At 47.1% G+C, this 22335-nt stretch overlaps 1 protein-coding gene and 1 long non-coding RNA gene across 21 annotated transcripts in view; one reads left to right on the top strand and one right to left on the bottom strand.

The window, feature by feature from the left end:
- Positions 1–1229: 1229 nt before the first annotated feature.
- SVIL (supervillin) overlaps positions 1230–22335 on the bottom strand; it is a 231358-nt gene continuing 210252 nt past the window's right edge. For all 20 annotated transcript variants that reach the window (XM_053225459.1, XM_053225463.1, XM_053225462.1 and 17 more), the window contains 11 exons: positions 20212–20356; positions 19593–19869; positions 14277–14428; positions 11878–11983; positions 10960–11167; positions 9462–9595; positions 7596–7751; positions 5867–6010; positions 4692–4816; positions 2347–2502; positions 1230–2249 (listed from right to left, as the gene is read on the bottom strand). In XM_053225459.1, coding sequence (XP_053081434.1) covers positions 2163–2249; positions 2347–2502; positions 4692–4816; positions 5867–6010; positions 7596–7751; positions 9462–9595; positions 10960–11167; positions 11878–11983; positions 14277–14428; positions 19593–19869; positions 20212–20356 — 1690 coding nt within the window. In that variant the 3' untranslated portion in view covers positions 1230–2162. The remainder of the gene's footprint in view (positions 2250–2346; positions 2503–4691; positions 4817–5866; positions 6011–7595; positions 7752–9461; positions 9596–10959; positions 11168–11877; positions 11984–14276; positions 14429–19592; positions 19870–20211; positions 20357–22335) is intronic.
- LOC113603638 (uncharacterized) lies at positions 11109–21506 on the top strand. The gene is made up of 3 exons (XR_003425294.2): positions 11109–12005; positions 17745–17981; positions 20916–21506. It is a non-coding gene; the product is annotated as an uncharacterized LOC113603638 (long non-coding RNA).

Genomic DNA, 22335 nt, shown 5'->3' with positions numbered 1-22335 from the left:
CGAGGAGACTACACTCCTTTACTTCAACACTGACGCTTCTCCTACTTCAGCTACTGTAACAGTAATATTAATACCAGCAGGTATCAGCACTTGACAATATTCAAAGAGTTTCTGCTTGATCCTCACCAAGAATCAATCCTATGACGTGGGCGGGATAGCTGGCATCGATTCCTTTTTTGAAACAGAGAAAATCGAGGTGGGGAAGTTCAGAGACTGCCCAATATCACAGAGTCTCAACACAGTGGGACCAGGGGTGGGTTATAGGCCCCCGGCCCTGGTGCAGTCCCAGGGCTGGGCACACAAGTGATAAAATTTAAAGCAAATGTGCTGGGGCGCCTGGGTGGCTCAGTCGGCTAAGCGTCCGACTTCAGCTCAGGTCACCATCTCGCAGTTCGTGGGTTCGAGCCGCGCGTCAGGCTCTGTGCTGACAGCTCAGAGCCTGGAGCCTGTTTCCGATTCTGTGTCTCCCTCTCTCTCTGACCCACCCCGTTCATGCTCTATCTCTCTCTGTCTCAAAAATAAATAAAAGTTAAAAAAAAAAAATAAAGCAAATGTGCTGTTGACTGATCTGTTTGACAGAGACCGAAACAGGGGTCGGTGGGCAGGAAGGATGCAGTAACAACTCATGGCAGGTCTACAGAATTCATTTTATGAGTCCATGAGCCTGTGAGGAGAGTTTTCTCATTTTTAGGTTTTCTAAATGTCTATATATTCAATATTCCTTTTTTTAAAGCTTTTAAATTTTTTTAATGTATATTTATTTTTGAGAGAGAGAAAGAGAGAGAGAGAGGATGGGGGGAGGGGCAGAGAGGGAGACACAGAATCTGAAGCAGGCTCCAGGCTCTGAGCTGTCAGCACAGAGCCCGATGCAGGGCTTGAACTCACAGACCGCGACATCATGACATGAGCCGAAGTCAGACACTTAACCGACTGAGCCACCCAGGCGCCTTGTATTCAATATTCTTAAAAAGGCACTGAGATCCTCAGTATGAGATGCAGAGATCATTTTAGGGTAAAAAGCTTCTGTTGAATGATGATTTGCAAATATATGTCTATAATATAGTGCTCAGAACTAATATTATGGGTCAAATGTCTATTTAGTTATACAACCCTACATAAAATCTTGCTCTAAAGTTTTAGCAGTTAATATTTAACAGCCAAGTATTGATACTAGGTTGACATGAACAAACAGAACGTTTTGCAGAAAGGAACATGCTTGGGATTCGATGTGAATCAATTATTGTGTTTATTCCTGAAGCTTTTATTTTGGAGCCCTGTATCACAAAATGGCATGTTTAATGTTTACAACAGGTTTTAGAAATTTGAGATGTTTTTTTTTCATTTCTACTGTTTTTTTAGAGTAAAATTGGAGATAATGTTCCAAACCATCATCAAAAAACGCAGAGCAAACTTTTCTGTATATAAACTGTACATAAAAACAAGGCACTATACATTTCAGGGAAGATATTAAGGTTGAAAGGTGGATTCGCACAGATTCTTTAGAGCCCGTGCCAGGAAGTACAAATGTCTCTGTTCATTTTAGCACCGGAAGCAGCACTCAGAACAAGTCAGACCTAAGGCCGAAGGAGACATTTCTGAACTGTGTGTGAAGATACAGAAGGGTGCCAGAGCTAATTCCACAGAAGCAATTCCATCTACCTTTTCATATTATTTTGACACCAAAAGGAAAACAAATCTTAAAAGTGAATCGAATAATATTGCTTTGTTAAATACGTATTTGATTTATATGGTGTTTATATAAATATATATATTTTAGAATCCACAAACTATCAAAATAACACTTTATGAAGAGAATTGCTTCAAAAAAAAGAGTAGGCAACGCTCAGCTAGAACAGGAGGGCAGTGCGAGAGCAGCTGCTGAGAAACAGCTACTTAAGTGCACACGGGGACACCTTTATTAACATGACCTGCTGAGTCGTGGAAAGAGAGTTTCCAAAGGGTTCGCTGAAACATTTACAAAATACACAAATCCAGGACACGCAGTAGAGCTAGTAACTTCAGGTTTTAAAAACTCTGATGAAAAAAATCTTTTTTGTTTTTTTTTTTTAAATACCAGTCCAAAAAAAAAAAAAAAAATTTGCCATTTTCCTGGTCCAAGGGTATCGAAAGTGACGGCAGATTCTTCTAGCCATCTCTCCCGCTCAGAACAGACCTTTTGCTTTCTTCAGGTTCACCTGCTTCCAGGCGGGCAGTGCGTTGTATTCTTCTCTGGTCATGTCTAGTGCAAACTGCAAAATTGGGGGAGACGCCCAGTGGGTGAGTGAGAGGACTCCCATCCAAGCCAATGTGTCGCTTAAACGCCATCCCACACGATGAAATGCTTACCTCAAAGTCTTCGTCAGTGAGATAAATCTCAAGCTTCAGAGGATCAACTCCCTCGGGCAGTGGCCTGGCTAGCAGATCGGCCAGCGGATAAATGGTTTTACAAAGCTTGGCTAAGACATCTTCCACAAGGGTGATCTGATTCGAAACTTCCGTATCCTAGAGAAGAGGAGGGAGCAGAGAGAACTTCGTGTCCTGCACCTGCACCAGTGTTTTGTCACGCGCCTGCAAATACACGACCCTGTCCTGTCTGTGCCCTCGCCGGACCCTGTCTAGTCTGTGCCTAGCCGGGGGGGTGGGGGGGGGGTCGCTCAAGGGGAAGCAGGCTCTGAAATGGAAAGGGATTGCCCAAAGCCCCACAATTCTCCTTTACATGTCTTCCCACCTCACCAAATAAATCCTGCCTTGGACAAAAGGGAGTATCACGTGAGTGAATTATGGCTTAAGATTATTAAAGCTGAACTCTCGGGGCGCCTGGGTGGCTCAGTTGGTTAAGCATCCGACTTCGGCCCAGGTCGTGATCTCGCACTCCGTGAGTTCAAGCCCCGCGTCAGGCTCTGTGCTGACTGCTCAGAGCCTGGAGCCTGTTTCGGATTCTGTGTCTCCCTCTCTGACCTTCCCTCGTTCATGCTCTGTCTCTCTCTGTCTCAAAAATAAATAAACATTAAAAAAAAATTTTTTTTAAATAAAAAAAAAGATTATTAAATCTGAACTCTAAACACTAGAAGCATTCAGATAATGGAATTTGTTTAAAAGTATTTTAAAATAACCTTATGAGGATTCATGCTGCCCCCTTGAGCCCTGTTTCTTAATCCGTAATAGAAAAAGGTAAGAAAATGCGTCCAGGATATGCTGCTGAATCCAGACTTCAAACAAACAAACAAAAACCACTCTGTGTGCATTTACACTGAACTGGTTACTACAGGTAAATTCTCTTCCTCTGTTAAACCTGGAAGCCAGATCACTGCCCTCCTTTTGAGTGGCGGAAATGAATGACTAACAGGGTTGCCAAATTCATCAATGATGGTCGAGACTAGTGGTCACAGAGTGGGTTTGGAGCAATCCTGCACCTAAGACCCGGGACAAGCTACTTCAGGTGTCTGTGTCTCAGCTCCTTCCCTGGGAAAACGGAGATACACGAAGATGAATCTTAATAGACTGTTGTAAAAATAAGTGCCTGGCCCACGGTGAGCACTCAGTGATTGTGTTATTGCCACAACTTGGCGTGGAAAGCCCGACCTCACTGGCCGGAAGCCCGCCAGCCTGCGCGAGATGCTCCCAGGCCACTGCTGCCTGGGCATGCACGGTGGAAGCAGGACACAGCGGTAATTACAGCCTTGAACTCACACTGCAGGAGGAGGTACGGGTGTGGGGCGCTGCACCCCCAGGCACGACTGCATGTTTATTGTAAACAGAGCCCTATCCGGCTCCTCCCCGCGTGGACCAAGCCCACTGGCTTACAGAGAGATGTGAGTCTCGGCAGCGATGCTGGCATTAAACAGGCATTTGCGCTGCGCATCCACTGTTAAGCAGCAGCAAACTCTTTTTGTTTAAACGTCTTCGGACCTCCCGTAAAATACCCATGTTGTCTCCTCCAGAAAAGCAGCTCTCTGACATAGTAAGAAAATTGAAATGGAACAAACCTATTTCCTTCACAATGTTAAAAACTCATGACTTAAGAAATTCTACACAGCTGTAGTAAGCTTTTTTTTTTTTTCTATGTGGTTGGAAATTATAATGTTCTGGTTAATAATATGCTTTAGTAAATAAAGGTTATGATAAATGCTTCATGGGCTAATACCAACTGGTCTCATGAAATACTATTAATGAGCTATTCACACTCCTAATCAGGAGTGACTCACGATACATTCATTCACTTCGTACTTTGATCTGTGAATAATCCATCACAGATTTATTTTGTGTCTCCTCAAACACAAGGTTAATGTCTGAAGCCAGAGGATTTTGTTGTGCCTTACACGGACCTTGAAAAGCAACAGAATTTTAGCAAACAGAATGAAGAGATGGCAGCTTTTATTTCTGTATATTCTTCAGAGTAATTAAGTTCACCTTTGCTTTTAAGTTGTTTAACTTGAACACCAGGTGTAGAAGAATACCAAAATAGTTCAAATGACTGATTACCAAAATAGTTCAAATGATTTTTCCATTTCCTAAGCTAATTCTATGTAGACTTGCTAACATGTTGTAAAAGAAAACAACAACAACAACAACAACAACAACAACATTTTATCACTTAGAAAATGCCATTGGGATGCTTCTTCCCAAGGTACAGTCGACTCACAATCTGAAAGGTGTGGAGCCACCTTCAGGGGGAAGCAAACCACACTCACCATTTCTGTGATTTCAGCAATGTCCTCTCTGTGCTCCCAGCTGGGGAACATATTGGTGAACGTCAGGGGCTCCAGACCAGCGTGGATAAGGTAAGACTTGGGGGGTGGCCTCTTGATATTTTTTCCTGTAGGTACACAGAGGGCAACATCAGGACACCTGGGGTATGGGTCCAAAGACCCGGTCTTTCTCTGATTTCCCTTGAAATCTTTTCTTCATTTGGATCTCTTGACTTATGGTTAGAGTGCAAGTTGTGAGTAGTTCATAATAACGCATGGATGGTATTTATACAAAATGTTAAGTTTATGCATATAAGGATGCATAACACTGCATGTAAGTGACCTGACTCTAGCAAAATGCTTCCATGTCTCTGGATCTGAGAAAGCCTCTCTCCATGGCTCCTGGGCATGAGATTTTTTCCTCTTGCATTCACCTGTAGAAGTATTCCTCTGACTTCCTAAGGCAGCGTTAAGTTCAATGTGAGTTAAACAGCTAACGAGAGCATTTTCTAAACCACTCTAATTTAAACATTTGGTGGGAATTTGTTACTTGTTACTGACGAGCTTTTCAAGAGAGAATCAACTGTATGAACTCAGTGAAACTAATCCATGAAACCTTAAAAATTAAGACAAGAAATTAATTACTGGCATCTTCGTTTTACATAAAATTCTATACCTTTTTGGCGGATGGTATAGTAAAAAGCCATGAGTTCACAGTAGATCTTTCTTTTTTAGATATCACACTAAAAATAATAACGAATGACCAAAAGGTTGCCATTGGCTTTCCAGCTCATTTAGGCGAGCTTTCCACTCTGGACAGTGGGCGGCTATGCGCAGAAGGAGGCCCCCAGCATGATTACACCAGAGTGCAAAAGGGTTCCGACCCCTCCAGGGCATTCCACAATACAGCCTTAAATCTTGAGGGTAGCAACTCAGACGGCCCAGTGATGTAAAAGAGAAAAATGAATTCCCATTCATGGTGACAGTCAAGAATGCATTAATCTCAAGATTAAGAAGCCTCAAAAAAAAAACTTGGTTTCATCACTGCCTGCCGGGCTTTATCAAGGTTGGCCGGCACGCGCAGGAAGGAAAACACTGGTCTGCAATCCTGCCGGGGTGGATGAAGCCTGTCGCAGAGCTGAGGGCCCCAGGCCTGCCCACTGGCACCGACGCCTCACCTTTGCAGTACTGGAGCACGGTCTCCATGGCACTCTTGCGGTCGGAGGCCCAGCGAATGCGGGCAGAACCCGTGATCTTGTTCTCGATGGGCCACCAGCCCTGCCAGAGGTACACCTCATGGTGATTGTCAACAAGGAAGAGTGCTGTGAGGGCAAGGGCAGACCAGACAATCAGGGGCTTCTCCGTGGATGCTTCCGGGGCACTCTTCCCCAAACCTAATGGATGCTTCCCTCCAGGCTGCTTTTGTCAGAGGGAGGGGTGCAGAATCCCCTTGGCGGGGCCAAAGGCGGGGTGTCCACGACGCCTCAGCCCTTTGAGCATACAGTCAGTTAAAGCCTCTGGGCAGAGAGAGGTGGCATCTGTGATGCCGGCCTCTTTTCCCTCCCTGTCCCCACACTCTCTCTCCCTTTGCCCCTCCTCAGTAGCCGGCCCGCCGGCGGCCCTTCCGAGAACTGGCAGCATGCTGAGGGGAGGGATAACGCACCCGCGAGGGGCTGTAAGCAGCATTTCTCTCCAAAGAGCATATTGAAAACCGGAGAGTACACCCCCCTTGCCCTACAGGTCACTGATGTGCGTGCCCCACATGCGATTGCTTCCTAGGTGACTAAGTTCCTGGTTCTCGGTGAGAGAATAGGGCTTGAAGGAGCAGACGCGTTCTAACACACCGTCAGCCCGACTTGTATTCCATGTGGCAGAGGGGCTCTCACACCTGCTCGGTCCGCCTGCCCCGCGTCCTTTCCTGGCCCGTGTTTCAGAATTCCACGCACACCACACATTTGAAAAGCCCAGAAGAGGTTGATAACCCACCCTGAGGCATAGCGTGAAGAGGGTGGGTAGCGGCCTCCCTTTGAAGGAACTTGCTAGTATTTCCCGCAGTATGACCCGTGGGCCAGCTGTTGAGCTTTTAAGGTGGGGAGCTGGGCCGGGTTAATGAGAGGTTGTGGCTGAGGGGAGAGGGCACAAGGGCTCAGACTCGACTGCAGGAGTCTGGCTGGGTCCGTACAGCCCAGTCTCTGGTGACGGTGACTGTCCCAACCAGCACAAGGGCACACAACTGGTTCTGTCGCGAGGTGGGGGCCGAGTGTATACAGCCTTGACCTCGGAGTCAGAAGACATGGGTGGGAACCACAGCCCTGCCGTGCAGCCTTGGCTAAGGCAGACACCGTTCTTTGGCTGATTCAACAGATACTCCCAACCCCTTGCCGCCCCGCCACTTGCTCTCCCAGGCTCCCCGGTAGTGGAGGGTGTTCACGTGACAGAGCTCTGGCCAACGGGATGTGAGCAGAAGTCAGCTGGGGGCTTCTGGGAAAGCTTTTGCTTTATCCAATACAAGGGAGAGACACGGCCATCACTGCCCTTTTCCCAACCCTTTCTTTGTGTCTCGAATGGAAAACATGATGCCCGGAGCAGGGGAGGCCGACTGTGGGCCACGAAGCCACAAGACTGAGGGGAGTCTGGGAGAAGAGCTGAGATTCCAGGCCTGACACGGTTGTGCTCAGCCTACCTGGGCGAGTTAAGTACCTGGGCCTCGGTTTCCTAGACTGTAACATACGGCTGATGTTCCCTTCCTTTTGGGGTAGGTGTGAGCATGAGATAACATAAGAAAGTTACCCGCCAGGGCACTTGGCAAATAAAAACCGTTTAGTCAATATGCAAGTAAAGTAAAAAGGCCGTCTGGAAGGTGTATGTTCTGTGGCTCGGCACGATGACCCCTTCCGCGGGCCGTACCTGGCTGTGGCGCGCTGTACAGATCTTCCTGCAGGAAGGGCATAGAATTGACCACAGAGGGGTCTCGGGCAGGATACATGAATTCTGTGGCTGAGAAGTCACCAGAGGAACTGCTGAGGATGAACAGGCGGGGTGTGAAGTTAAAATTTCCAGGATCTTTGAAAGAAAAGAGAACAGAGCTGAGGACACGATATGCATCAAAGGAAATCCCAGATGGACGGGAGAGCGACCGTAAGACATGAAATAACCCCAAAACTTCGTGCAAAAATAGGTAAAATTTATCTGACCTTGGAGGTAGGGAAGGTCTCCTTAATCATAATTATGAAAGGAGGAATGAAGGCACAGGGGATTTCTGCACTGACAGTACAAAAATGAACACTTTCATTGCAAAAAAGCCCCAAACCAAACAAAAAGGCAAGTGACAAAATGAGAAATGTGGAAACTGGTTCGTGCCCTTGGTATATAAAAGAATAAAGATAAACATCTCAGTAAAAATGTACAAAAAGGCAGAAATGAAAACATTCACCAAAGTAGAAATACAAATAATTAAAAAAAAATACATAAGCATTTAACAGTACTTCCAATTTAAACCATTAGTTAAAATAGTGCTTAGGTAGCAGTCTCCCCCCCACCCCCCATTTTGGCAAAGAGGAAAAGGCAAAGTCCACGGGGGAATGCACACTCTCTGATGTATATTGCCGGGTGAATATGGAGATTGGTGTCCGTGTTCGGGGGCACCCTTGTTGAGCTGTACCCTGAATCTTTTCTACCTTTACCACAGCACTTCTGTATCTAGGAATTTAACTAGAAGCAAATACACGTACTTGGCTTAAATTTATTCACATCTCTATTGTGTAATAGGGAAAAATCGGAAACCTCTCTCCAACCAAAAGAGACAGGTTAAATAGAAAATGGCATATAGCATATTCATGGAATGCCCTGCGGCCAGAGAAGTCTAGATATTAACAACTTGAGCAACTGTTCATAATAAAGGGAAAAATCGGGTTACAAAACTGTGTACTGCTGTCCAAAATTTCCTTTAATATAGATGTGTATGGATCCCATAGAGAAATGTTGATTCTAGTTATCTTTGAGAGAGAAGATCATAAGGGACTTAGTTTCTTTTTCAACCTCTCTGTACTTTCAAACATTTTCCATCACCAATATGCATTATTAAGAAAAACTCTGTAAAAGTTCAGGAAAACTGAGATGAGTATACCCCACTGTGGTCCAACCTTGGGCAAGCTGATGAAGTTCGCTGTGCCTCAGTTTCCTCATCAGAACAAACACGGTGGCGTTAGGTGGTGAGCGTTGAGTTAAGGCAGATCAGGTGCTTAGGCGGTGTCTGTCTCATCCTAACCTGCCTAATACTTGTTAGCTTTCCCTCTGTGTTAATCTGTACGTTAAGTTGATCTGCGTTTTGTGTATTTAATACAAAACCGACCTATTCTCTAATCTGAACTCTGTTAGGTCCCTGCACCCAGGATGCTGGCCAGACCGAAAGCGTCTCATGCCATAGGGTCACGTTGTGTCACTGTCCCTCTGGTTTCCTGGAATTCGCTTCTCTCCCTCCGTCTCTTCAGGTCATGCTTCCCTCTGAGGCTCTGTGTAAATGTCGTGTGATTTTCCTGGTGGAACTACTCTTTCTTTTAACTCTCAGCCTCCTTCATTCGTACCTCTTTCGTGACACACCAAAGTTTGATTTGGCATTATGCTTAGCTGTGCGTATTATTTAGCTTCCTTACTGCGTTGTAGGCCTGGGAGGACCTAGCCTAGGTGTGATTCACTGGGTGTTGTGCATAGTATGTGCTCAGTAAATATGTACTGACTAAATTAGTGATGGAAAGCTACGGAATGTTGGATTACCTTGAAGCATGCAGTCGTAGGCTTTCCTGTCTCTCCTTCCTAAAGCGTCCCAGAATCCCAGGGGCTCCGATCCTTCATCGCACTCATGTATTGTCACTTTACTGCTACTATGCAGTCCGGCTTCCAGGGGACATCTGCACGGAGAAAATCCAGTAGTTTGTTTGTTTGTTTGTTTGTTTTAAGCCTGGAAGTGTTGGCAGTATGGAATTATTCAAGACTAAATCTGCAGATCAGTTCACCATCTCTCTTCTTCCTAAAATAATTCTTACTAATGAATTAAAACATGCTCCGTGGTTAATGAATGTGTGTGTGTGTATGTGGTGGTGGGGGGGGGGCAACAATGAGAGGGACTGGCTTGGCCCTTAGAAAAGAATGTATAATTACATACAAGTTGCAATGAAAGTGATCACGTTTTTATATACAACATACATATTAACTATTCCTTGTCCTCTCTTGCTAGAACGTAAGCGTCATGGGGACAGAGACTTAGGTTAGTTCACTTGCAAGACCCTGGTCCCTAAATCTGTGCTTGGCACCAAGTACGTGACCAGTGAATACCTGCAGAGCGAATGAGTTCATCGTTCTGTTTTTTTCCCAGTGGTCCAAGGGGAAAATCCAGTGGGCCAGTGATGCCTTTGGATACCTCGCCGAAGGTCAACTATCACCCCTCCCCACTCGCTGGCACAAAGAACAGCGTTTCGAGATGAGACATTTTGCTTCCCGGCCGTCTGCCTGTTGACAGGGCACTGGCCTGCGTTCTCTCCACCCTCTCCTCGGTGCGGTAGGTTCGAGAGCCATCCCAGGGGAAGGATGCCCGCCCCGCACCGCTGTGGTGCCCAGAGAACGGATTTGACCAGATTACCCTTTGGTGGCATGCTGTGGCCCTGGAAACGCTTCGCTTCTACTGTTCACATGTTACCAATGTCCTCCCAGGTGACAGCCTGAGGAAATGCCAGGCATCCCCTGCCTAGCTGGCAGTCCAGCGACTCAGGGGCAAATGCAGGCATACGGTTGTCCTCTGGAAAGGGGACATCTTATAGTCTGACACAGTTGGTGGTCTCCCAGACTTTTCTTTAGCTAAATGCTTCCTAACTTTCCACTGCTCTGGCAAAACTGAAATGTTGAACCCCTAAACGATATTTGAAATTTGCTCTCTTTAAATACCAAAGGCCTCCAGGCTTTTAATTCAAAATCATACCCATGAAAGAAATGACGGCACTCGTTGGGGGCACTTCCCTCACTCCTCACTCTGCCTTTCATCGAGGCAGGTACATCCTCAGAAGGTGGGGGAAGCCCTCACGCGGGCAGCTTGAAGCGAGACGTGTGTCACGGCCACTTGGCACGTCAGAGGCCCCCAACCACGTTCATACCCACCCCCTGCTGAAGTCACTTGAAGTACACCCGGGCTTCTACTGGCGACCCTGGGTATCCTTCCCGCCTCAGCCGGCGTCCCACGGGGAAGCCCCTTCTGGGAGATGCCCTCACACACAACACTCACTGTTCTTTGATTTTATTTGCTGCGGTCCTTCCGACCTCCTTCGTGTGGGCTTGGGCTTTGCATCCGTGCCACAAGTAGATGAGGGCTTTATTTACGTTGAGGACAACCATGGAAGTCCTGGACCTCAAGCTACTACAGTGACAGGCCACTTCCAGCAAATTCCCTTCCACAGGCACTTCTCCGCGCACACAGTACAGCCTCCACTCACCTGCAGGGGGCAGCAGCGGCACAGAGTTAGGACGTGGTGTGCCACGGGGACCCGCCAACACCACCCACCCTGGGCCCACCCAGGCCCATCCTGTGACTTGGGGGTGGGGGTGGGGGGCTCAGGCGGAGTGGCGGCCAGCTCGCTGCCGGCCCAGAAAGCACATCCTTTCGGAGTTAGAAGCAGGTTCGTGAAGTAGAAAACCCATTTTTGTAAATACTCAGGTATTTACAAATACTTACAAATACTGAGTATCTTATAAATACTCAGGTAAATCACATAACAGGCATATTTTGAGAGGCTCTGAAGCTAAGAATTCTTTTTATTTTATTTTTTTTATAAATCTATTCTATAAATTAAGAGATTTTTGTTGGCCAGCATCCAATTTATAATAGATGACCCACTGAATTTTTCTCCCCTCTTGAAAAGAGAGACAGAGTCACTGTGGGAATTCAGTTTAAGGGGAAGTAATCTCCCAGCCTCCTGCATCCAGAGTCCTATGTATCCTAAGGTAAACGCCACAGGAAGGTGGGGGGGGTGGCTATGAGCTCCCCATAAGGCTGATTTGTAAGGCAAACGTGACGAGGCTTTCAGGGGGGAAGACACAGCTATATAAAGGGAGACTTACTTTAATACCCGCCCCCCACCCCCAGTGTGAAAACACCTTCTAGGAGAGGGAAACGAATCTTATTCCAACGGTGACAGTGACTTACTTTGTGTGTTCTCTTCCTCCTCTTCCCGCCTCCCGGAGTGTACTACCATTCCCCCCTGGAAACACTGCAGAAAGCAGGGGGGCTCCTTTCCCTGCAGGACCTGGACCTTTCAATGGAAACACATTCCAGTAAGTAACACGTACTGGTTTTCAAAGTCTTAAAAAGAATACCTGCCTAGTAGAAACTCTGAAAAACAGCGAGAAGTGCCCACAAACACCAGTGACACTACTGTTGTGTCTAAAGATAACCACTGTGAAAGGTCTAGGGTACAGCTTTCCTTTCAAAGTATCTTTCAGGTATGTGTCTTTCCCAGACAAAAGTAGGATTGTTGTCCTTTGTTACTTAATACCCGATTTTATTCACTTGATGTTTTGCCATCAAAGACTTTGGAAACACAAGTTTTGATATTTTAGTGGTATTCCGTGGTATAGACGTAGCATGATTGATCTAAACAAGTCTGAAACAAAGTCTACCTCTCAGCGGTGAGAACGACTGATCACTCAGTGACTCAGGGGCGGGGGCGGGAGGGGAGAACTATCTTTTGCAACCATTCCAATAGTCCCCTCCTGGAACACTGCTCCTCCGGACCAGCCTCCCCTTCGCCTGGGAAGCACTGTGTTAGCTGCTCATAAAACTGTTACGGTTGACTCCACTCACTCTCACTTTGGCTAGACATTTTCCCTTCACGAGGAAATTGTTTATTCAGCCTGGAAGTCGGGGCAAACCGAAAGGTAGGAAGCATTTCCCACCTGGAGTTAACAGATCAACCTCAGGGCCAACTTTGCGTAATTTAGCGCCATTTTGTGGCAGCGTTTTATAGGTCTGAAGTGTTTTTACATCCACTGGCTTGATAAAAAGTGGAATGCTCAGACTAGAGAGATTAAGACTCAAAATTCTAAGGGTGATTTTGCAGCCACGATTGAAACATGGCTTTTACAAAAATAAAGGCAGTTGAAATTGCCCACTATTAGGGATAAATTAAAATGCAATGGCCACTAACAGTTATTTTCAATTATTGTATAGTCCATAGTAGAAAATGTGTATTAAGTATTTTTTTAGGGAACAGGATTGGTTCTTAGGAATCTAGAAGGCTAGGTGAACATTAATCTGTTTCGGAGAAAATTCCTCTGTTCTCCTCCCTCATGCTATTGTTAACTACTCCTCCAAGGTAGTGAAGATACCTGCCGTGGTATCATGCTTTCCCAAAACCTTACAGTCAACTCTTCATTACTAAAGGATGGGACCCCAGGCAAAGGTAACCCAAACGGCAAAAAGAAATGTTCACAAAATCTTGGCCCCAGGGCATTATACAGGCCCTGGGGTTATAATGGCGGATAAAGACCCGCACACAAGGTCTCTTTCATACTTTCTAGGGAAAGAGGGATAACAAGTAAGTAAACGCAATGTCTACAAAATGTAAATGAAATGACAAATGACTACGAAGTGGTTTTAAGTAGTGATAATAGCAGTAAGTGCTATAAAAAAAAAAAAATAAAGCTCAGCAGAGGGACGGAGAATGGGGAGGGATTTGGATAAAACAGGTGACACTGGAACAGAAACCTGAATCATATGAAGTTGAAAGTTACTTATGGATACAGGGGAAATGTTCCAGACAGGAAATTGCACAAAGGCCCTGGGGTGGGAGGAAAGAGGTCTGTGTGTCTCAGGAGTGGCAAAAGGCTAGAAAGCCAGGGGGAGGTGGGAGAGGTGTTCAGGGCCAACCACGAAGGTGCTGGCAGATCACCGGGACACCGGTTTGGAGAGCAAGGGAATGACACGGTCCGACATGTTCCCGAAAAATCACTCGGGCTGCTGGGAGGAATGCAGATGAGAAAACAGATAAGAATACTCATTTTTACATTAATCTCTGGTATTTCCTTTGGACAGATTTGTGTAGGTGGAATAACTGATCAAAGTTTATGAGAATTTTAAGGTTCTTGAGCCAAACTGCTTTTCAGGATGGCTGTTTCAAGCTACACTTCCCAGTGGAGGCATCCTACTGAATCCTTACCCACCCTGGAGCCGTTCTTTACAAAATCCCTACCAATTTTAGAAGTGGAAAACAGCATTTCTTGGTTTTATTTGTAACTCCTTGAATATCAGTTAAGTGGAAACTTAAAAAAACCAAACCCTCCCTTGGCGCTTGGTACCTGTCTTATGGATTCGCTATTTACAGATACAACATCTCGTTGAAGAGCCTATTACTCCTGACCTGCCAGTGGGGAGAGGAGAGGGGAGGCCCAGCCTGCAGTCTGGAGAAGCCAGACCAGAACTAAAAGTCACTTGTGCGATGCCGTCTTTGTTCACGAGAAGTCAGGGGTCTTCAGGGGACCAGGCCGCACACCCTGTGGCTCCCCAGGAAGGACGGTTCTCTCATTCAGCTGCTTTCCAGCACTTACCTGGGCACCCCTCTCCTCGTCCAGCTCCACCGTCATCAGCGCCGACGTGCCCTTCTCGCTCACGGTCGACTGCCGACCTTGCCAGAAGAAGTAGACACACTTCTCTTTGCCAGCCACCCTTGCTGAATGCTCTCCCTTTTGTCGACTTCCCACTGCAAACACAAAGAACCCGAGAGGGCAGGGTAAACAGCTGATAGGCCAAAAGAGGAGCAAATGTATGGCTTTCTTCTCCGGGCTCTGTGAGGACAAAGAGGGAAGACAAAAAGCTTTGGGGCATGGGGCTGAGGAGAAAAACCACCTTTCTTCCAGTAACTGATCCTGAGCCTCCAAATTGGCGAAAAATGATCTAGCCTTCTCGATGCCCTAGGAAAAACACCTGTCATCCTCCAGGAAGGCGGCGGATCACTCCAAGTGTGTGACAGAGAAAGCGGGTGACGGCCAGAGCAGGACCAACGGCTCCCAAAGACAGAAATACATTTTCCGTCTTACGCCATTTTTTTTGGCAGAAGATTAGCTGGTAGAGAAAAGATATTGAAAGCAACAGCTGGGCTAGCTTTAAGTACAAAGGGAAAATTTAGCCTGCTAAAACGATTCTAGTGAAAACACACTCTGGAGTTTCCACATTCTGTCAGAAATGGAAGAGATCTATTGCTGACATACCGCTTTCATAAAATAATCTGGGATTTCAATACTATCTGTCGCTGGGTCCGTAGCCAGGGTTCAGTGCTGGTTGTCCTTACCGCCTGGCACCTCACAGGCATTTGCATTAGCAGCACCCGGCTCACAGGTCTCACCCAAGAGCAGGCATGGGAAGCTAATTGGCCAAGTGGCCATTTTGAAAAGGCAGTATTTCAGACCTCAGCTCGCTACTTTTCGGTATATACCGCACTCCGGTCTCCTCTCGTTCATTCAACAACCGCTCACCGAGCACCCACGGTGTGCCCGGGGCCTCCTGGGGATACCAGAGCTATAATGAGAAGACGGCCCCCCTGCTTTCATCCTAACAGACATGAGCAAGACAGTTTCAGACGGTTGATAAGTGCTCTGAGGATGACAGACGGGGCTGTGACATGGGGCAGGGTGAGTGCTAATAGGATTCCCTGTTGAAGGAAGGCCTCTCCGAGGAGGTGACAATGACAAGGTGACAGGGACTTGCAGGCAGACCCTTCTGGAACGAATGAGGTCAGGAGACTGAGCTGTTACCCTCAGATGCCTGCCTGGGTGGTCCCAGAAAGTGATGGGCAACAGTGGGAGAACGCAGGTTATAACACCCACGCTTGTTGAAAATTAAAGATAATAACTAGGTTCTCTGGTTCTCTGTTAACCCAGTTTTTCCCAGCGCCAGTCCCATTTACAAAATCACAGTTATCTTGAGGTTTGAAGGTAAGAAGAAAGCTCATTTAAGTTCTCAAGAGGCCAGGGTCATATTTATTTGATTTTTTGGCCTTTTAGCAAAGTACTGTATATATAGTTTCCATAAATGATCATAATTATTCTTGACAGTGCTTTGCTTAAGCACAACATTTAGTGCCATCTTTTGTGGACCTGAACTGGTCAAGTTGGTGTATCTTTTATTAAATGTTCATTTTGAGACAGAGAGAGAGAGCGTGCGCGAGTGAGCGCGAGAGAGCCCGCGCGCACGCATCGAGGAGGGGGAGGGGCAGAGAAAGAGGTTGAGAGTTGGATGCTTAACGGACTGAGCCACCCAGGCACTTCAAGTTTGTGTATTTTTAATGGATAGGCTATGCATATTCACAATTAGTTTGGAAGCCACTCCATTGAAATTTCTGCTCATTTAGATAGAACAAAAGTTTGTCTTTGATTAGCAATCCCACTCTTCAAAGTAGTGAAAATTAGTCATGTCAGCTGGGGAAAGATGTGCTTAAAACAGGTCACAGAAGTTGATATATATCTTGAAATCTGTTAGCACTTAAGTACATTGTATAAATATATATTCAGGCTTAAATAACCAGTGTTTTACCATCTAACATTCTAATGTGGACTTCAGTATATACATCTAAAATAGAATTATTTCCTTAAAATATCTCATAATAGTTTTCAGCAATTTTCTTCAATATGCACAAATTTATTACTATATGCAACTTAATTTTTAGTTCATCTATTTTTTAATTTTAGCAAAGTAAAGATTAAACTTTCATCAGTAAGAATTTACGGACTGTGACCTTTATTTCACTTTTTATATTTTTTTAATATTTATTTTTGAGAGACAGGGAGACTGAGCACAAGTGGGGGGGGGGGGGCGGGGCAGAGAGAGAGAGAAGACACAGAATCCGAAGCAGGCTCCAGGCTCTGAGCTGTCAGCACAGAGCCCGACGTGGGGCTCAACATGAACCAATGAGATCATGACCTGAGCCAAAGTCTGACGCTTTACCCAGTGAGCCACCCAGGCACCCCCTGACTGTAACCTTAAATAGCCTTGATCAGATGGCTAATTTAAAGTGTTGATGGGGGTGCCTAGGTGGCTCAGTCGGTTGACTGTCTGACTCTTCAGTTTGGCTCAGGTCATGATCTCACAGTCGTGAGATTGAGCCCCATGTCGGGCTCTGTGCTGACAGGGCAGAACCTGCTTTGGATTCTCTCTCTCCCTCTCTCTTTCTCTGCCCCCACGCACCCTCCCATCAAAATAAATAAGTAAACTTAAAAAAAATTAAGTGTTCATGCATTATCTCTAAAAATACTTTGAAGAGGACGTTTGTGACCAGTCGTCGTGTTTAGGAGTAACAGGGAACCACGGTTTGAAGAACTGCTCAGGGTCAAGCGGTCCTGCTGCAGAACCCCATTTACTGCCCACTGCGGCCTCCGGTCTCCCTTCCCTGGAACCCCGGTTCGCTTCTCCAGGAGCTTCTCTGTGCACCTGTGCACCTGGCTAGTATCCACCAAGAGGACGGCTGTACTGTTTCTACAGCTGCTGGTGTCTGCTGACCTTGTCCCAGAAGAGCTTCCCGAGCTCCAAGTTCTATGTCCTGTTTGCACGTGCAGCTGTGGAGCAGGAGTGATGAGGAGCTAGACTGTGGTCACTGAGGGGCCACTGTTAATGCCATTGTGCTATGCTTCTCTGCTCCCAGAGGGACCGTCTGGAATCGGAATGCTCCCTGCTCTGACTTAATGCTCTACAGCTGGACTCCTTCAAAGCTGTAACTTTGCTCATAACGATGCTGCTGGAGCTGGCTGCGAGATGTGCCCTGTGTTTACTGGAAGAAACACAGAAAGTACTTTCCTAGGCCAAATCATTACTTCTTAGGCGGCCTCCAGCAGAGTAGTCTATGAAGGCCTCAGAAATCTGATGACTTTTTTTTTAATTAATTCATGTCGATATCGTTTTATTCATTTATTTCCTATTACTTCTTTTTATAACTAACAGCTCAGGTAGGGAGATGAGTGAATTTCAAATTCTATTGCCCCTTTGTCTTGTTTTGTAAAACATGCAGTTTCCTCTCTGTATTTAAGGAAGGGGAGCTATGTATGCTTTCAAAGCTGGTCCTTAACGTTCCCTGCTGCACAACACCGAAGGTTAGTGGATTCCCACCCGCCAAATCCCCTCTTACTGCCTTTATTGCCAACACGCGGCACGGATGGTTACTGCAGCTGGACAACTGCACCACCCCCAAGGAGCAGAGACTCGCAATAGCGACTCTTTGGGAAGGACGCTTATTTTGGGGAGACTCATGTTATCTCATCTTCAAGGTAAATACAGCAATTTTGCTTTCGGGGCTGAGGGCATCAGTGACGATTATTTCCCGTACCTTGTGAGCATGTGCCAGGCCCTGTGCTAAATTGGACACCTACCAGATTATAATAATCTCTGAGCGGGGCATCATCATCAGACCGAGGCTCAGACAGGTTACGTCCCTTCACCCACCTTGCATGGCTGGTACGTAGGGCCTGAGAGAAGATTCAGACCCAGGCTGCACAGTCCCCGGGCCTGTGCCCTTTCCCCCTAGCCACATGGCCTCCTTATGAAAGGGAAAGGGGCTTTCTGTGTCCTAATCTGGTCTCTCCTAGCTGGGTGACTTCAGACAGGTAACAACTGTGGTGTCCTGTTCCTCACTGAGAAATTGGCATCATGACGTAGTATGTCCCAGAGCCACTGGGAGGCACTCAACTCGAGGTTGCAGCAAAACCCCCAGTGCTGTGCCTCCTGGGCTGTGTGGACCTCCGGGCCCGCAGCACCCCGGACAGCTCTGGGCAAGACTGCCTCCTGCCCTGCCCAGCGATGCCCCACACTGGCTGCCCACAGGGCGGTGTGCTGGGCTTCCCCCAAAGCAGCAGGGTCAATCTCAGAGACCCCGGCTCTCCTCCGGAATGACGGGCTTGCCTCTTCCCGCACTTGCCTTATTGTCATTTATTATGTGCTTTCGGAAGGTAGGGTCTGACATATTTACTTAGCCCCTAGTAAGTGTCTGTATGTAGAGTAGGTGCTCCAGTAAATGCTGCCGGGTGATTAACAGACTTATTTCTGATACATTAGGAAGGAAATCATATGGTTCTCAGTCTGCGGGTATCTGATGAGCAGACAGCAGCCTTCATCCCCTGGAGCTCCAGGGCAGCCACACCCTGGCAGCAAAGCAGCTTTCAAGGGGTAAAGAAACGCTCAGGAGTTGAACGTCAAAATCACAGCATTGTGACAAATCCTCCCAAATGGTGGGGCGGAGGGACGCTGCAGAGGACTGGCTCCTTGTTGGCAAGGAGAAGGGGTTCTCTCTCCAAAGCACACTGGCTTTCCTCCCTCACCCCCTCTAGCACAGAGCCCGTTTCGCTGAGCATTTCACCGACAGGAACCACGCGCAGTTTCGACTGTGTATTTATTCTACCAGATCCACAAAGCCTGTTCGTGCTCTCAGCCTCAGAGGAAACAGCTTCTTTTATTTTTAATAAATCTTTTGTGCATAACTACACCATTTGGTTCCAGTTCGAAATCATCCAGATATACTTTACTTCAGACTTTAATTTAAGCAGCAGACAGCCACATGGTAAGTATCATTTGGAGGCAAATCATCACTTTCCTAGAAAACCTCTGGGGACGGGGAGGGGGCGGGAACGAGGGTAGCGGGGAAACCGTAACGCGCATGTTTAATTTCTATAAGGAAACACAACCTTCCTTAGCAATGCTAGGGCGTCGGGATCCATCTATAAAGTTTACTAAGGGGTTCTCCAAGCGAACAGTCAGATCGGCACATTCTCTGCGGCCGAAGGCAGGGGCGCACACAGGGAATGGCTTCTAGCGGTGCTAGACTCGCAGCCGCAGAGCCGGGGCCACCCCGTGTCAGTGTGAAGAAGACAGAAGTGCTCACTGACCTGCGGTGCTCACCATGTACTTCCACTTGACCACATAGGCATCTCCCTCGTGGAACTGCCCGATGCTCTGTTTGGGGAGCCGGCTGTAGTCAAACTCTAGGATGTGCCACACATCCACAGAGACACTGGCGATCTCAAACTGCCTCCTGTCGTCCCCTTCTACCAGGCCATAGCCACGGCCAATGTTCACCCCGTCCAGCACCGTGCTGGTGGTGGTCTGGGGCACCTGCACCATGCGCGCAACGTCGTACGGCTTGGCTTCGGCCCGAGGATCTTCCTATGGGGGAAGGTAACAAGGCTGGCTTGGTGGCCTGTTTCTACAGCCGTTTCCTGCCACACTCACTGCTGTTTCACTGGTAGACTTTCCAGCTCTGTCTCAGCGTTTAACTGCGTTTTGGGGAAAGACTGTGGAGGCCTGAATACCCATCCCACAGCAGTGAACGGGACACCTAAAAGCTGGGGACACAAACTGGACTACTTCACCTCCTGGAGGTAGAATATAATTGGAAACCCGTTTGCTGATCTCCCAGTAAACCCTGGGAAGGCTTTACCTTCGAGGCCTCTTTTGTTGGGACCTAAACCAAAGGCCTGAGGTTTGAGACTAGATTACCAGAAATACCTTTTGCTGGGCAAGTTCGCTGGCGTTCTTCTCATTAGGTCTCTTCAGTTCGGTCCAATCGAGAAATTTCTCTTTGAACAAAATGGTTTCATTGTGTTCTGTAAGTCTCCCGAATATTGCCCAGTCGGGCCGCCCCTGCCCTTTTCTGCGAAGGTGGGTGGGTGGGGGAGTAGACAGGATAAGAACCAAAGTTAAGCCATGGGAAAACAAAGGAAAGGAATGGAAAGCACACACACGTGGCTAGTGAACACAACTCATGATGCATTAGTGGTATACAGAACGCATGGTCTGTTTTGTCAGATAAGTGACATTTTAGTCTTTCGGTCTGAAGCCTCACAGGGAATCGATGCTCCTGAACGTGGGGTGAATCGTGTCAGGTCTGGACTTTCCTTTCATACTAGCAGATTCTTGCGTTTGGGATCCCCTGGGGGCAGCACACCAGACTGGGAGCTGGGAAAAGGCAGGAGCCACACACATGCCTTCCTTGCCTATGTCATGTGCTCACGGTCGCCTGCAAGGGCTCCCCAATTTTCTGTCTCATTAGCGAATGGATGGGAGGAAGGCACAGCTCACCCTGAATTCTCTGTTAAGTCCTCTTACAACGAAGCTCTCCGGTCTCCGGGAGCAGAGGAAATTCTCCTCCGTTACTACAATGAGCATACTTTCATAGGGCATAAAGTGAATTTCCACATATTTATTTCTAGGCCACCAGACACGACAGCAGGAAGGGAGAGCACGAGGACACAGAACAGGAAGTGGCACAGCCCAACCTGGAGGCCTCCTGCTACGGCCTCAGGATTTCAGAATTTGAAACTGCTTGGAACGCTGATCAGGCAGAGGAAGGCAGGATTGAGGAAATAAATACATGCTGAAGCAGGTTCGCGCAGGTATCGCCCATCCTTCCAAAACGCTCTTTGGCTGCGAACGGAGACCGGGCTGCATACACCCCGCGAGCCTGATGAGCAGTGCTTCTGGGGCCTGCTGCCGCCCCTGCCCATCACTTCCTGTCTCGTCACGACTATGGCTTCTGAAGTCACCCCCACGGCACATCAAGGAGAGTGCCCGTTCGGAGGGAGACCACCCGGGGGAGGCCACGGCATTCTAACACCCCCACCTCGTACTCTCCCGGGACTCTAGGAACCAAGTATCGGCAACTAAGGAGGATTCAGGACTCCCTTGCAAGGCTGTGGCCTTTAACAGCAAATGTCTGAATGACCATCTTTGGTATGGAGTCCACTCTGCAGACTTGCTAGGATGTCTATAGACAGCACTTGCTTTCAGCTTTAGACATGGATTCTTTCTGGTGGGAGTCGAGCAAGCAGGGGAGGCAGTGGGTTGCAGGGTACAGGGGAAGCTGAGAGCTCCAGAGGGTGAGCTTCTTCCTGCCTCTTCCTCTGCTAAGGAAGGGCTGGGTGCTTAATCTTGGCTGTACCTTACAACCCTTGAGGAGCTCTTAAGACCTACTGACATACAAGCCCCACCCCACGTGAACTGAGAACACATCTTTGGGGCTGGGCCTGGCACGTACATTTTTGTAAAGCTCCTTGGGCGATTCTGATCTGGGACATGTTGAAAACCAGTGGGTTAGGCGCTGACTCATCTACTCCCACATCTGTGATTATCTCACTGCTATATATGTTATCTATCATATGGATTTTGTGCTTTGGCGTTATTGTTTCTTTTAGTACATCAAATAAAATACTCTTTTCCACCTTGGCTTCATTCCTTTAAACACCAGTTGCTACAGGACTACCTTGACGTTAAATGTGCATTTTGTTAAAACGGATTTGAAAACTTCATCTACGTTGACATAATTTTTTATTGTTTTTATAATAATGATAAAATCAATATTTGATTTTAAAAGAAAACTAGGTGGGGAAGTTGCAACTTGTAGACTAGATCAATGCAAAATATTAAGACCCAGTTGCATGATACCCAATGTTTGCTCTCTGCTGTTAGGTTAGAAATAGATGTGCCACCAATTATATGGCACACATAATTTAAAAGCACTTCCCCCCCCCCCACCCCGGTAGTAAAGAAAAACAACAACAGCCCTTGGCATATAAGAATTATTTTTCTTATGATTGTGTTTCTTAGAGTTTGTGCATATTCTGCTGATTTGCC

The sequence above is a fragment of the Acinonyx jubatus genome, chromosome B4 (assembly GCF_027475565.1).
Source record: "Acinonyx jubatus isolate Ajub_Pintada_27869175 chromosome B4, VMU_Ajub_asm_v1.0, whole genome shotgun sequence".
NCBI classification, from domain to species: Eukaryota; Metazoa; Chordata; class Mammalia; order Carnivora; family Felidae; genus Acinonyx; species Acinonyx jubatus.
Note: the sequence above shows the minus strand (reverse complement) of the source record. Positions and strands in the feature narration are given on the sequence as shown.